At 39.3% G+C, this 16,307-nt stretch overlaps 1 protein-coding gene across 2 annotated transcripts; it reads right to left on the bottom strand.

The window, feature by feature from the left end:
• Window positions 1-3,501: 3,501 nt before the first annotated feature.
• Window positions 3,502-15,200, bottom strand: LOC121244248. 2 transcript variants are annotated; one of them, XM_041142267.1, is made up of 10 exons: window positions 14,043-15,200; window positions 13,857-13,936; window positions 13,616-13,696; window positions 12,591-12,662; window positions 12,378-12,522; window positions 12,203-12,257; window positions 11,735-11,863; window positions 11,519-11,636; window positions 4,838-4,920; window positions 3,502-4,261 (listed from the first exon to the last, which is right to left on the bottom strand). In XM_041142267.1, exons 1-10 carry the CDS (start codon window positions 15,196-15,198, stop codon window positions 3,856-3,858), a joined length of 2,325 nt encoding a protein of 774 aa, XP_040998201.1. In that variant the 5' UTR covers window positions 15,199-15,200; the 3' UTR covers window positions 3,502-3,855. The 2 variants fall into 2 exon arrangements, with proteins under 2 accessions (XP_040998201.1, XP_040998205.1); XM_041142271.1 differs by having other exon boundaries at window positions 12,426-12,522.
• Window positions 15,201-16,307: the final 1,107 nt, after the last annotated feature.

The raw sequence follows: 16,307 nt of genomic DNA, 5'->3' as shown, positions 1-16,307 counted from the left end.
AAGGAAAAAAATAGAGGAAATGAGTTAGAGAAATTGTCTGAAGAAACAAAGCTACTTCAGGACAAGGAGGGGCTAGACAATGTTGAGAGGATTAAGGGGCTCCACAAATAGATAGGGATCTTATTAGCTCAAAAGGACCTGAAATGGAGACAAAGGGCAAAAAACAACTGGTATAAACTTGGTGATAAAAACACCAAGTTTTTTCATGCTTGTGCCTCATAAAGAAGGAAAAGAAACCTGATTAAACATGTGGTGGATTCTAATGGTAGGCTATGAGAAGAACAAGAGGAAATTGATAGGGCCTTCTACAATCATTACCAACAGGTATACCAGTCAACTTCCCCATCGAGTGAGGCCATTGAAACCTGTTTGGGTGCAATGAAATGTTGTATTACAGTTGAGATGAATGATGGTCTGGAAAGAGCATTTACTAGAAAGGAAGTGGAAGCAACTATGAAGCAGATTGGTCCTTTGAAATCCCCAAGCCCAAATGGATTTGGGGCAGTTTTTTATCAAAATTATTGGATGGTTGTAGGGGAGGAAGTGATAGAGGTTGTGTTCAGTTTTCTTAAAGGGGATGGGAATCAGCTGTCAATGAACCACACTTATGTGTTTTTTATTCCAAAGATTAAGGAGCCTAATAATGTTGGGGATTTCAGGCCTATTAGTCTTTGCAATGTTTTATATAAAATCATTGCAAAGACACTAGCCAACAGACTCAAGGGAGTGCTGAATCAAGTTATTTCTTTATGTCAAAGTGCTTTTATACCTGGGAGGTTGATCACAAACAACATAATTGCAGCTTATGAGATTCTCCACTCCATGAAGCTTAAGAAGAAGGGAAAGAATGGGAGTATGGCCGTGAAACTCAATATTTCAAAAGCATATGATAGAGTTGAGTGGGGTTTCTTAAGGGCAGTTATGGTTAAAATGGATTTTGGAGAAAAATGGGTGGCCCTTATCATGCAATGTGTGCAATCAGTTTCATATGCCATTTTGGTGAATGGGAAACCTGGTAATACTTTTGTTCCAACTCGAGGCTTAAGGCAAGGAGACCCTATATCTCTCTACATATTCCTTTTGTGTGCAGAGGGTTGAGTACCCTTATAAACCATGCTGAAAGTAAGGGGAATTAAAAGGAGTCTCAGTTGCTAGAGGTGGGATAGGGGTAACACATCTGCTCTTTGCAGATGATTGTTTGGTGTTTGGGGAAGCCTCTTGGCAGGAATGGATGAAGATGAAAGAGTTGCTTGAGATCTATGAGAGGGCTTCTAGGCAATGTTTAAATAGGCAAAAAACTTCTTTATTCTTCAGCTCAAATACTAATGATGATATAAGGAGAATGATTAGGATGGATGTGGGGGTAGGGAAAAACAGCTGTGAGAAATACTTGGGTTTACCTGCGATGGTGGGGAAATCCCAATACAATACTTTTAGAGGTATAAAGGACAGAGTTTGGAACAAAATTAGCAACTGAAAAAATCATTTCCTCTCACCTTCTGGAAAAGAAGTTTTGTTAAAGGCAGTGGTGCAATCAGTCCCAACTTATCACATGAATGTATTTAAACTACCTGTGAAATTGTGTAAAGAAATAGCTGCTTTAATGGCCAGTTTCTGGTAGGGTTCTTAGCAAAATGAGAGAAGGATTTAATGGAAGAGTTGGCCTAAGATGGGGATTGCAAAATCAGAGGGAGGGATGGGGTTTAGAGAGCTACAAAGTTTTAATACTGCTCTTCTTGCAAAACAATGCTGGAGAGTGTTGAACATGCCATACTCAATTGCTGCTCGGATGCTAAAAGACAAGTATTTCAAGCATACTGACCTGTTGAAAGCTAAACTAGGATATGGGCCTTCAAAGATATGGAGGAGTATGTGGGGTTCATTGGGGTTACTAAAGGAGGGGTTGGTTTGGAGGGTGGGAAATGGTGAACAGGTGAACATTTGGGAGGATAAGTGGTTACCTAGACCTACTTTGTTATCTATTCAATCACCTCAAAATACTTTGGGTCAAGAGGCAAAAGTAAAGAATCTTTTACTGAATGGAAGGTGGAATTTTAGACTAGTACATGACACTTTCTTATAAGAGGAAGCTGATATCATATGGGTATACCTGTCAGTCAAGCTAATGTACCAGACAAAAGAATTTGGGCTTTTATAAAGGATGGGTTATGTAGCGTAAAGAGTGGATACCATTTGGAGAGGTCCAGAAGAGGTAGAGGGAAAGGGTGCCCCTCAGAATCAAAAATGGGAAAAGAGGTATGGAACAAAATTTGGAAGCTCAATACTCCTGAAGTAGTGAAAATGTTCATATGGAAAGTTGTTGTGAACAGCCTACCTACCAAACTGAACCTGAATAGACGAAAAGTAATTGAAAACCCTTATGTCCTTTCTGTGGAAGGGAGAATGAGTCAATATGCCATGTATTATGGAGCTGCAGTGCAGCTGTTGATGTGTGGGCAGACAAAGAGAGCCCAGTTCAGAAATGGCATGGAATGGAGGAGGATTTTATGGACCTGTGGCTGAAGCTGATAGAAAAATTACCAAGGCAAGATTTAGACTTAGTGGCAACTGTGATGAGGAATATGTGGTGGAGGAGAAATGCTTTTATCTTTGAAAATAATTTTAAGGGGCCATCTGAGCTATTTCTACAAGCCCAAGAAACTCTAAAGGGATTTGCAGAGGCTAGAGCAGAGGGGGATGGGGCTATAAGGAGAGGGGAAATGCAGGAAAAAGAAGTGAAATGGAAGAGACCAAGGAGGGGTTTTGTGAAGGTGAATTGAGAAGAAAAAGGAAGGGGGTAGGGATTGTTGTGAGGGATAAAGTTGGGGAGGTTCTGTTGTCTTTGTGTGGTTATGATGCGGGTCTTTGTAATCCAGCTGTTGCAGAGTTACAAGCCCCCTATGGAGAGCCTTAAAGCTTGTGCTGAGCTACAGTGGAACAAAGTCATCTTCGAAGGTGGTGCTATGGGTATCATTACTGCTGTAAATAGGAAGAATTGCTGCTGGGAGTGGCATGGACAATTAGTTGAAGACATTAAGCTGATTTTACAAAATAGACTGAATTGGGTCAATTCAATATACAGAGTGCAATAGAGTAGCTCATACGTTAGCAAAAATGGGTTTGAATGTAATAGATGAAACAGTCTGGGTGGAAGGGGGCCTACGGGCATTTATCCCTTGTTCTACAGGATAGGAATTGTAATGATCCAGTTATGAGGTAATACAGGAAGAGTTTTCTTGTTTCACAAAAATAAAGGAAAAGTTTGAAATATGTCAGTGATGATTGGAGGAGCTGTGGTTTTAGCATGAATTAATTATTTAAATGTGGCTAGGCCTTGGACCATGCTGGTGGGTTTGGCTAATGGATTGGACCTCCTATTGGGCCTATCAAGGCTCTATTAATGACACTTTCAATTCTTGAATAGTTGTTCGTAGCCAACCAGCAAAGGATATAGAAGCATTGAACATGGAGCACATATCGTCGAACCAACAATACGTTACATGCACACAAATTATGCTGACAGCAGCCTTGAAAGTAAATATAAAAGATCACAAAACATTGGGTCTTGGTCCTAATGGACAAGAGATCGTTTATTGTGATACACTTCGGTCCGTAATTAAGGTTACAACTGAGATTATTACGTACGGTGTCTTAAAAGTGTAATTCAGCTTGTGTTGCAGAAATATCCTACTCCGCTTGAATCCGAATAAAACTACAGGGAGTGGATAATGTTTAATATCACTGTTCGAGCATTTTTTCTCCCGTATATTTACAAGCATTGAGAACAAATATTACACTCCAACGCGTGTATACACCAAGTAATCCTCACTTTCAGGTCCATTTCCAGGCCCCGAGCTATGAATGTTTTCTTTCCCACTTCCCTTCACGCCTACCTTCCCGTTCTCTCCGCTCTACCACCTGCCTAGACTTGCTCCCTCTGGATCCATGCCTTTGCGCAGACCCAAATCCGCCTGACGGTCCATCGAATGCTGAGACCAACTCAGGATCCCCAACACTACATGTGTCACCAGAGTCCTTGCTTCCATCTACATTCTCTTCATAACTGCTAACGCTCTCATCTGGGCGATCACGCGACTGTAAAATAGTTGGCAGCTGGCCAGAAAATTGACGCAGAACAACAGTTGGCATCACTGACGTACTACTGGTAGAAGTTTCAGGTTGTAGGCTTCCACTACTTCTTGTGCTCCCTTCATTACCGGATCTTCCATTTTCCCTTTCACGATACCTTTCCCTTGGTCGACTGCCAATGAAGACACCAAATACTATTTTACGACAATATCATGCATGCATTAATAATGCAGCAAGAAATTAATGCATGACCAGTAAATTGTTTAAAGAAATATGAAGTGGGGATTGGTTTGAAATGACATGGTCCATCTGACAAACCTCTGATACCCAGATATTGAAATTACACGAGTGATCGAGTTTAAAAATACGTCCTAGTTGGCATGGCAGTTATTGATAACTGAAACAAAAAATGTGAACCAGAATGGACATTCAAACATAGATTTGACTACTCGCAGCTATAAATCCTAATAAAATACTTAAGTAGATCTATCAGTTTTTTTTATAAGTTACTCGAATAAACCTAATTGATGTGAATAATTTTGGTAAGATCCATCTCATCTGCATGCATAAAATACTTCATAAAGATTCTATAACTGCTTGAACCCACAAAGTATCAGGGCCCCCAAGTCCTCAAACTACAAAGAAAATAAATGAAAAGAAAAAAATATTCACCTGACTTTTCTAGTACAAACAGATTCTCCAACTACCGAAAAAGATCATGGTATCAATAAATGAATAAGAAGCTTACCTACTGTGACCAGTGGAAGAAAAATCTCGTCGGGATGTTCGTAATCCCGATTCAGCCAGTTCCAATTCTCGCTGGAGTTCTCTCTACATGAAAATGTACCCTTTTAGGTATAATACCATTCCAAAAAACCAGAGATGAATAAGAAAAACTTTTCAGAGAAACTCACTCGAAAGATTAGAAAAACTTTCTTTTTCATACTATAAAGTAAATCATACTGATGTGAGAATCTTGATGCTTGCTTGGAAAATGAAAGCGGCAAAACAGGGATATTTTCTCTGAGAGTTTACTTGGGTTCTCTCAGGGTATGACCTTTCATCAACCATCCCTGGCGCTTCTTGCCGGGGATAGTCCTTAATATTTCTTTGCTTCCCTGATTCATGTTCCTTCTGTCTTTTTTCTTCTTTTAGTTTTATTCTTAGTTTGTTGAAGATGGATCATAGTTTTTGGATTGAAGCTAAGAGGTTTGTGTTTAGTAGGTAAGGTGGTAACTTTTTTTTTTTTGTATTACTGAGAGAAGCAAGAAGATGTCTAGGTCCCTTCATCTCAGTGGAGGAATGGTTATTTGGATGGCAAAGATGGTGGAGGATTGTCTAAGGTTAGCGTGCAATAAAGATTCTTTTCAGACAAGGGAAGTAATAGAGTTTTTATGGCCCAAAAGTGTCAAAACGCGTTTGGCAGATTTGTGAAGCTGATTGAGTTTGGCGCTGGTAAGGGGAATGGAATGATTCCAGAAGGGAAGGGGGTGGTTGGGCAGGTTTTGTGAGATTAGTGAGAGAGATGGTTGATTTTAGGAACTCTGTTTCAGGTTATGAAAACAGAGTTGCTCCTACGAAGGGTGGCAGTGAACGGGATTCTAGAAATAAGAAGCTGATTTCTGATACATCTTCGAAAGGTGTTAATCATCATCGTGAAATTTCTTACCTGTCAGCATTAACAAATTAAAGTCAGGATGGTTCTGATCCTCATCAGAGTTATGGCATTGGTAAATTTAGAAAGGATGAATCGGTGTTGGATAGTAACAAAAGGAATGATGTTTTGTGGTGGAAGCAGATGAATGGAAGGAAGAATGGTTGGCCTGCTGATGTATTGCAGAAAGTTGGAGAAGTTGAAACTCTATGGACCGTAAGGGCAGAGTTATTTGGTTGGAAGGAGAGGTTGGAGTCAATGTTGAAGAAGGTAGATGAAGGGTTGGGTTTGTTTATGGGTTTGGGCCTAAATTTAGAGGATAAGGAAGAAGGAAAAAGGATGGGGGAGCAGCGGAATGGGCCGGATCGAGGCCCAGTAAACAGGCCTAGTCGCTTGAAGGCCAAGCGAGATACAGGGCTCAAAAAGCTCGAGGGAGGGGTGGCCCAGCCCAAGGGATTGGTGGCTCCGACAAACACTTCGACTTCATAGATAGGGTGGATGGCGGACAGCGAGTCTCCGAGAGGCTCTCCGACAAGGGTCTATCCACTGGCAAATCTTCAGTTACTCACATCTGAGAATCGAAACTCTGAGGTGGTCCATATTACACCCTCGACGGCATAGAAGGTTGTGCTTTCTTCACAGAAAGAGACGATGGTGGTAGTCAATCCCTCTGAGGGGTACTCAGGTGGTGTGTTCAACTCTGGCAAAGGGGAGCATGTTGTCTTCCTTCGAGCCCGAGGTTCAAAAGGGAGATTCTCATCTTGGGGTTGGGAGGTTCTCTTCTTAGTCGTTACTGGATCCTATTGAGCTACGTTATGAAGGCAATGAGAGGGTTTCAGAGGGGGTGGAAGTGGTGGAGGGAGATGTGGAATTGAGTGGTTATGTCACTAGGTCCATTGAGGAGTTTGTTTCTAGGATCCCTTGCACCCAAAGGTTAAACTCTAAGATGCAAATGGTTCTTGGAGGGGAGGAGGAGGCAGAGGAAGTCAGGAGAGCTGAGGGAGTCTGATGAAGGAATTGACTCTGATCCGTTGTGTTCAATCCTTCCTGAAATTGATTGGCCCAATTCCTCATCTGATTGGGTGATGAGGAAAGTGGATGAAATTAAGGATTTTGTGGGAATCTCGTGTCAGATTTGAGGAACAAAATAGAGCACTTTTAATAGCTATAGAGGCTGGTCAGCCTTCATTAGCTAGATCCGCTCTTAAGAAGAAGAGTGAATTGAAGAGGTTATCGTGCTCTATTAATTATAATGCAAAGGGAGGAAGCGCTTTTAGACATAAAGGCAAGGAGAGGGTGTTTATAGTCATCAATGAAACCAACAATCATCTCTTGGAATGTGAAGAGCTAAATGATTATAGAAAACGTCTTCGAGTAAAGAAAATGATTCAAAAGTGGAGTGCTGATGTTATTTGTTTTCAAGAAACCAAGCTGAAGTTGGATAATCAGACAATTGTGAACAGTTTATGGAGCTGTCAACGTGTGAGATTGATTGAATTAGTTTCAAAAGGGGCTTCGGGTGGTATTATTATTATGTGGGATAGGAGGTTAGTGGAGATGGTAGATCATTATGTGGGAGAGTTTTTGATTGCTTGTCGATTCAAATGTGTGGATGATGGATTTGAATGGGCTTTTGCGGGGATGTATGGTCCTAACGTGGATAATAGTAGGAGTATTTTATGGGATGAAATGGTGGGTGTTTACTGCTGTTGGGATGTTCCTTGGTGTTTTTGGAGGAGATTTTAACATTACTCGGTTCCCTAGCGAGCAAGTGGGGAATAATTATTTCTCTCATGCCATGAATGCTTTTTTCTGATCTGATTTTTGAGCTTGGTTTGATCGATCTCCCGATGGTGGATGGGGATTTTACGTGGTCCAATGAAAGGACATGGTCTAGGCTGGACAGATTTCTGGTTTCAGCTTCTTGGGAGGTTTGTTTTCCTGATTTGAGGCAGAAAAGGTCACCAAGATTGTGTTCTGACCAATTATCCTATTATGTTGGAGAGTGGGGGCACTTTTAGAGGACAAAGGTATTTTAACTTTGAAAATATGTGGTTGGAGGCTGAGGGTTTTGTGGATAGGGCGAGAATGTGGTGGTCTTCGTCTTTTTTCTGGTACTCCGAGCTTTGTACTGGCTGGCAAACTTAAAGCATTAAAGACAGATTTGAAGAAGTGGAATGTTGAGGAGTTTGGGAACACAGAAAATAAAAGGAAACTTTTGATGCAGCAGTTGCAAAGTTCGGAGGAAAGGGAGCTGTTGGGGGACTTATCCAGAGAGGAATTGGAGAGAAAAAAAGTGGTGGTGGATGATTTAGAGATCACTGTAATGGAGGAAATCTCTTGGAGACAGAAATTCCCTCTTGGAGACAGAAATCCCCTCTTGGAGACAGAAATCCCGGGTCCTTTAGCTGAAGGAAGGTTACAAGTGCACAAAATTTTTCACCGTATGGCAAACTTTCATCGAAAAAATAATGCAATTGAGATTCTTCATGATGGTAAAAAAATCATTTCAGATGAAGAGGTCATTAAGGATCACATTGTCAATTTTTATGAGAAGTTGTTTAGAGAAGAATATTCATGGAGACCAAAGCTTGATGGGCCCTTTTTTGACTCTATTGATCAGACAAGTGCAGAATGGTTGGAGAGAGCTTTTGAAGAGGATGAAGTTCTCGATGTGGTTAGAGGAATGGCAAGGGATAAGGCTCCGGTTCCGAATGGTTTTTCAATGGCTTTTTTTCAATCTAGTTGGGATATAGTGTGGGAGGATATTATGAAGGTTTTTCATGAATTTTATACATTTATGAAATTTGAGAAAAGTTTCAATGCTACATTTATAGCACTTATTCCCAAAAAGGTAAAGGCTGTGGAGATGCAGGATTTTCGGCCTATTAGTTTGGTGAATGGGGTATACAAGATAATCTCTAAGGTGTTAGCTAATCGTATGAGCGGGGTGTTGGGAAATATTATATTGAAATCTCAAAATGCCTTTGTAAGAGGGAGACAAATTCTTGATTTGGTATTAGTTGCTAATGAGTATGTGGACGGCAGAACTAAATCTAATGAATCTGGAATCTGGATTAAATTGGACATGGAAAAAGTGTATGACCATGTTAGTTGGGATTTTCTCTTGTATTTGCTTGGGAGATATGGTTTTGGAGAGAAATGGAGTATGTGGATCAAACATTGCATTTTGACGTCGAGATTCACCATTTTGGTGAATGGCACTCTGGTTGGGTTTTTTAATAATTCATGTAGTTTGAGACAAGGAGATCCGCTATCTCCTTTTCTTTTCATCCTTGTCATGGATGCATTGAGTAGAATGTTGGAAGTGACAGTAGAAGGATGGTACTTGTCGGGTTTTGAGGTGGGCAATGAGGAACGGAATAGCATGAAATTATCTCATCTTCTTTTTGCCGATGACACATTGATTTTCTGTGAGTCCAATCAAGAACATATTCAATTTTTAAGAGCATTGTTGTTATGTTTTGAAGCTGTCTCGGGTCTCAAGATCAACGTAAACAAGTCTGAAATTGTACCAGTGGGTGCCGTAGGTAATATTTCAGATTTGGCTAATATTTTGGAGTGTAAGATTGCTTCACTGCAGCTGAAGTATCTTGGTCTTCCCTTGGGTGCTCCTCACAAATCTGTTTTGATATGGGATGGGGTTATTGAGAAGATTGAGAGAAGGTTGGCTGGATGGAAAAAGTTATATTTGTCTAAAGGGGGAAGAATTACTTTGATTAAGAGTATGTTGTCTAATCTTCCTACGTATTTTCTTCCACTTTTCCCTTTGCCGGCTGGGGTTACTATTAGAATTGAGAATATTTATCGTAATTTCTTATGTGGAGGAATAGGAGAGGAAAAGAAGTTTCATTTGCTTAGTTGGAATAAGGTTTGTCAACCAGTTTCTTGTGGAGGATTGGGGGTGAGAAATTTCAGGTTGTTTAATAAAGCATTCCTTGGGAAAATGGTTTTGGAGATATCATGAAGAGAGAGATGCTTTATGGAAGAATGTTGTTGCTGTTAAATATGGGAGTGGGTGGGGGATTGGTGTTCTGATGAAGTTAGAGAAGCGTATGGGGTGAGTTTAAGGAACGGTATTAGGAAAGGTTGGTGGAGTTTTCTAAACATATTAAATTTAAGGTGGGGGAAGGGAAGAGGATTCTCTTTTGGCATGACATCTGGTGTGAGGAATCAGCTCAAATCAGATTTTTCATCTCTTTACAGGATTGCAAGGGATCAAAATGTTGCTGTGGCAGATTTCCTTCAATGTATGGATAATAATATTCTATGGAATGTTGACTTTATTAGAGATGCAAATGACTGGGAAGTGAATGTTGTTTCAGATTTTCTGGGAAGAATTTATAACTCAAAAGTGATGCAGGGAAGAGAGGACAGGCTATTGTGGGATCATGCAGGAAATTTCAGGTTTTCAGTCAGTTCTTTTTATAAGGTGCTTAATTGTCATTCTGGCTGTGTATTCCCCTGGAAAAGCATTTGGAGGGTGAAAGCACCTACTAAGGTGGCGTTCTTCAGTTGGGTGGTTGCTCTAGGGAAAAGTTTTGACCACGGATAACCTTAGAAAACGTGGTTTGTGTATAGCTGATTGGTGTGTCATGTGCAAGAAGGATAGTGAATCTGTAAATCATCTTTTTTTTACATTGTGAGGTGGCAATGTCTTTGTGGAATAAGGTTATTGGTCGGACAGGTTTTTTTTGGGTGATGCCTAAGGAAATTGTGGATCTCCTTCCATGTTGGCGTGGTTTCGAGGCAAGGAAATGTGTTGCTGCCAGATGGAGAATGATTCCTTTGTGTTTAATGTGGTGTTTATGGCTGGAAAGGAATGGGAGATGTTTTGAAGACAGAGCATTCTTCTGAAGATCTTCGTTATTTTTTCTTTTCTACTTTGAGTTTGTGGGCTAGGATCTTTGTAAGGAATGATGATAATGTACTGAATCTGTTTGTCATAGTTTCCTGTTTTCTAGTGTGTAGTAGGTATTTCATTTGTATACTTCATGTGTACTTGGGCTGTGCCTATTCTTGGTAATAAAATTCTTATTAATTATAAAAATAAAAAAATAAAAAATAAAAATAAAAATAAAAAAGTAAATGATGTAAGTAGATTTTTGCTTAAAATCTTTTATGTTCAACTTAGGGCAGGTGGTGACCACATGAGATTGTTTTCTTTCATTTACCATTTCTTTCTGTTGGTATATCCATTTCCATTCTACACCTACTATAACTTCTTTGAATCACATAATGACCAATGGAATAGCGTAGTAAGTTTATCTGTATACTTCGGGGACGATGTTATATCAGCAGGAAAAAAAAGGGATTAAAAGGAACTCGAAACAGGAAATTATGGATACCAGTCCTTGGGCAGGTCCAACCTAAATAGATAACCATTGATAACATAAATTAAAAAGTGAGTATATGAAAAACAAGGCTTAGAACAATATAGTTGGATTAATCACAAATAAGAGGACGTGAAAATACAAAATATATTTATTTACTTAGCAAATCAACAGAATTGCATGCTGGGTCCCTTATCAGGGATTAAAAGGGTTAAACAGGCCGTACCCAACCCAACCAGGGGAAAAAAAAAAGGGAAAAAGGAAAAGTGTATTAACCATAAAAATATTAGAAAGTCATCTCAAGCGCATAGTTAGGACCAGGTGCTACTGGCCGTATCATGGCATGAAACTGAACACATAAAAAACCACAACAAAGTTCATAGAATGTCATAAATTGAGATACAGGGGGAAGGCTTCTTACTTGTGTTTGCCTCTCCTTCTCCATATCAAGATTGTGGCGCAGCTCCTTGGTTTTAGCACGCTCAAGTTCGAGCGACCGCTGTCTTTCAATCTCCTTTTCCAATTCAGCTGCCCTCTCCCTGATATGTAAAAACACCAGCTGTTAGTTGCAAAACCGCCTACTTTGTAAAACGTTAGCAGTTAGAAACTCTAGATAAGCTGCTGGGAAGACTTGTACCTATCAAGTTCTAGCAGAAGTTCTGCTTCACGTAAAGCTGCCTCTTCCAAGTATTTCTGACGGGCACGTCCCATAATAATTTTCTTTTGCCTTCGGGCTACTATGTCCTCTCGGAGTATAGACTTCTCTCTTATAAGGAAATACGAAATAAATTACATTTAGTCAACAGGATTAATTTTGGATTAACATACATATGATTGGTTCTAGCAATAAATAGGAGTAAAACATAGGCTTCAATGGCAATGTTAGGTTGAAATTTGATATGGAATCAGATTTATTGGTATTAGCAAGTAAAAAATAAAAACTAACAGATGGTATGAAAACATAAAAAACTCTTATATATATCTTGTATAATTATTTATGTGTACTAGAGCCATCCCTTCTTTTACCATAAATGGGGCTTTCATATAGCATTCTACAACGAATCTCAAAGGTTGCAAAGTAGTAGGAAGTAAAATTAGTACATACAGGGAATGAATGCAATCCTTGATTTGACGAAGGCGTGTAACATCTTTCATAGGAGCTGGAAATAGAAAGTTGAACGGTAGGCAAGAGCAGGAAAAAGAATAATTAACATTGTATGTGAAGACTAACATTTTTTTCTTTTGACAAGTAAAAGATTAACTGCATGGTTAGCACAAACTTTTAAGCAGCCAATGAGATGTAGATGCAAAGGTCAGAAATGGTTTACAGGCTTGACAAGGAATCTGAGGCACATCTTTGGAATCTTCTTGTAGTGAGTGTTCTTTTTGAAGGATGTCCAATTCCATTTCAGCCTCCTCTAGTTCCTACAATATATTTAAATTACACAGAAGCTTGGACGAAACAGACAGTACCATCACTCACCAAGGCTTACCAAGACCTCTTCGTCAATTTTTCTGGAGAAGATATCGAAGTACGACTGAACAGAAGTTAGATTTGCAAGAACCTGTTACAAATTCATAACTAATAAATTAGTTACCGCATGATGAGGATACAATGACATAACTTATAATGGCCGCAAGGCAGCAAGAAATATTCACGAAGTCTAAAAAAGTAAAATGAGAAAGGATTAGAGTCTACTCATTCATATGCCCCTTTATTTGTTCCTTCCACTTCACTACTAGGGATCCAACATGAAGCATAAAGAAATCCTTCAAGTTGAAAAAAGGGAAAAGCAAGACTAAATAATGACAATGTGGGACTGCCATCCTTGATTGAACCGATCTTATTGAAGAACCTATTTGAACAACTTTAATTATTGTACACAAACTGGTTGTCCAATAATAGGTTGTTGTAGTTGCTAGGGGTCTAAATAAACAGACAATGCAGTATTGGCAATGAAACAAAAACATTTTAGTATGCAGCAAACACATTAACGTATACACTTGTATTGACGGATAAATATGTTCCACTACAGATAACGTGTTTCATTATAGAAGACAAGGATCTCTAGTAATAAATCCATGTTGCACAAATATCATGTTGAACATTCTGAGTCGATCAATCTTAAGCTTCATGACTTCTATGAAAATGTAGAACATTTACAATAAACTACAAAACATTAAAGATCTGTAAATCCAACAATAAATCAAACCGTTACAAGTGTATGACACGTAAATGCATAGACATATACATATTGGTAACATAGACATTATGCGTGGACCCTACTCATTTGCAAGCATAGATACGTAACATTAACTTAAGTATACAGTAGAGCCAGTAATATCAGATGCCTATAAAGAACTTACAGAAGCCAATAGCAGTAAAAAAAGAAATCACTCTCAGTCTTGCAAATTACCATTAGCTAGAATCTTGGAATGTCAACAGAACTAAAGTTAAAACTTTTAAATTTCAGTGTTCTATCATGATTCAGAGCATGGAATTTGAAATATATCTTACCTGAAGGATTGATTCACGGGTACTCCCAAAATCTGGATCAGATTGTCTTGAAGAACTTGAAGAGAGCACTTCATTCAAGACCTTTAAAAGTAAAAGCGGTATAGTGAATTACAATGTTAACAAACAATGGACTGAAGGCGAAAGAAATTAAGCGCATACACAGATTTTTCCTAAGCCATTTAGATACATTATACTATAAGTAGATTGTATATCACAGTTTCAGGCTCACCCTATCACATACCTCTTTAGCTTCATCTCCTTCATTTCTCAATCTACACAAGACTTGGCAAGCCTTTTTCTCCAGATCCCCAAGCTTACTATCTAAAGAAGGATAAGTTGGAAAAGGAAAACAAGATTCAGAAGCATGCTCTCACACTTCCAGAAATTCATTTGGAACACGAGTAAATAAAATGACAAATGTCCATACCAGTTTGTGACCATGCCTCAATATTTCTCCACACATTTTGAGGAATCAAAGAAATATCTTCAGCAGGAGAGTACAGACAAGCAGCAGATATAAGTGCTAATGAAAGTTGTAGTAACGAGCCCTCACATGTTGGATGTGCAAGCTTTCCCAAACCATAAACACTATCAGCTGCTGCAAGAAATGATTGCAACTGATGACGCTCAGCAAATGGGATATAATCTATGAGAACTGCCAGTGCACAATTCCTTAATGGTAGCGATGTATCAGATGATGCCAGCACTGCCACCCAATTCCATGTGCTTGACACAAGATGAGATAGAATAGACTCGGGAACAGAAATAACCAAGCCAGGTGAAACTAAATTTTTGCAAAACATAGAATACCGAATAGCTGTTCCTTCATTCACATCAGTGCCAACAAGCTTTCCCAAGTGGTGAAGTGCTACAAATCGTTGCTCAGGTTCAGGATGACCCAACATTGTACAGAACAAGTCAACCAGATGATCCACACTTTCATGAAGAATATTGATACCTCTTCCAAGTAAAATCGAACACCATTTATCAGTCTGCAAGCGCCATGAGATTTTTGGTGCACTGCAAGAAATGCTTTTAATTGCAGAACAGATAGAAGCAATCACATTATCCAGGGAAAAACAGTGAGGTGCTCCAAGTAGGCAATCAAGGATCACGGAAGCAACTTCCCAGCAGCTGTTTGCTTGGAGTATCATTATGAGTTCAGCAAGTCCTTCTAGAGCAGTCTTCCAATGATCCGAGAACTGGTCAGCTGAATTAAACGGCAAATGACTTTTACTGTCATCCTCTGCAGCATTATGAACCTGCTGTGCAATCAAAGATAAGCATCTAGAGTACATAAAACACTCTGCCAAAGACATAGTCAATTTCTTAGCCAGTTGGGGGTGAAGATTCCAGCAGAGCTCGGCAGTAGGGTTGAGCTTGGAAATTAAAGCTTCCAAATCTTTAGAAAATTCTGCTATTTCCTCTGTTGACAATTGATAAACCTTTTCATTCACAATAGCAGCATTAGAGCTTTCATTTCCTAACTTCTCAGAAACCTCATTCAGACATGAGCTTTGGCAGACATCACTAAGAAACCATGCATGCGATCCCAAGCTAGTACCAGGGAGTGGACCACTCATCACATCAGAAAAGGGGGCAACTGAAGAGGGATAGCACCAAACATTCTCAAAGTTTGAACTAACAGAGCTTTGCAACTTTCAATTACCCTCTGGAATGCAGATAGATAGTCATGGAAAGAAGTTGTTGGCTCAAATGCAGTAAAATCAGCCCAAAAGATTAAGGACTGCAAAATTTCCCTTTTGCATTGAATGGACAAATCGCAGAAGACAGAAGCCAAAATAAAAATTGTCAATGCTTGGCTGCACACTTTTTCTGCAGAACTATTTTGATTCTCTTTCTTTTGTCTGATATTTTCTAAAAGCTCATCAAAGCATAATGACTCAAAATTAAGACAAGAATCATCAGGCAGTAATCTTTCCTCATCAGACATTTTATGTAAAGAATATGAAACAATTGGCTTCAACAGACACAGTACAGAGTCAAGAAATGATACATCGCAGTATGCAGTTCCACAAAGTGATACCAGCACCTGCACTACTCTCGGTATCTCAGGTGCCATCGCTTCCATGTGCTCAGTTATAATGGCTTCAAGTATATAAAGAATTACGGCTTTGGCATTCTTTGCAACATAACCTTTCCATTTACTGGAACCATTTTCAGAAGCAATTTTGTCCCCATGAGAAAACGGCCAGGAACACAGCTCAGAAAACCAACACAAGACATCAGGCACCATATTTGAAGAAAATGATCTCAGTTGCAACCCAACTGCCTCCAAAATGATCTCCCCAAAAGCTTCAAATTGTTTTTTCATTGAAGGGAAAAACTTACTGAGATCGGGATAGATGACACGGAAAGATTGATCCTCATAACATTCATTAGCAAATCCTTTTCTATCTGAAGAAAACTTTTTGTCTCCTGACTCTTCAATCTTTACATGTTCATACTTTCGATTGACAACATTATCTACTAGGGCTAGATCATCTGCATATATTGACAGTAAGTGTGTCAGATGTGACAGATCTGAAGCAAGGAAAAGACCGTCCTTCATGTACTGTTTCGCATTACGAGAGACTGCCATCCAACCAAGAAACCTGACCAGAGGGAATGCAGATCTTGAAAAGGTTGATATTCTCTGCATCCAGGCTGAAGGTGGAACTAAATTTCCATA

This window comes from Juglans microcarpa x Juglans regia, chromosome 1S, assembly GCF_004785595.1.
Source record: "Juglans microcarpa x Juglans regia isolate MS1-56 chromosome 1S, Jm3101_v1.0, whole genome shotgun sequence".
Taxonomy (NCBI): domain Eukaryota; kingdom Viridiplantae; phylum Streptophyta; class Magnoliopsida; order Fagales; family Juglandaceae; genus Juglans; species Juglans microcarpa x Juglans regia.
This window is presented reverse-complemented; position numbering and strand designations above follow the sequence as displayed.

What these genes read in the sequence shown, in the direction of transcription:
- LOC121244248 (XM_041142267.1), bottom strand. Translation starts at nt 15,198, where the DNA reads ATGAGTGGTCCACTCCCTGGTACTAGCTTGGGATCGCATGCATGGTTT. An exon ending in AAGGAGATGAAGCTAAAGAG is followed by an intron (nt 13,697 to 13,856) that starts GTATGTGATAGG and finishes TTACTTTTAAAG; the next exon opens with GTCTTGAATGAAGTGCTCTC. An exon ending in ATCTCATTGGCTGCTTAAAA is followed by an intron (nt 12,258 to 12,377) that starts GTTTGTGCTAAC and finishes TTCTATTTCCAG; the next exon opens with CTCCTATGAAAGATGTTACA.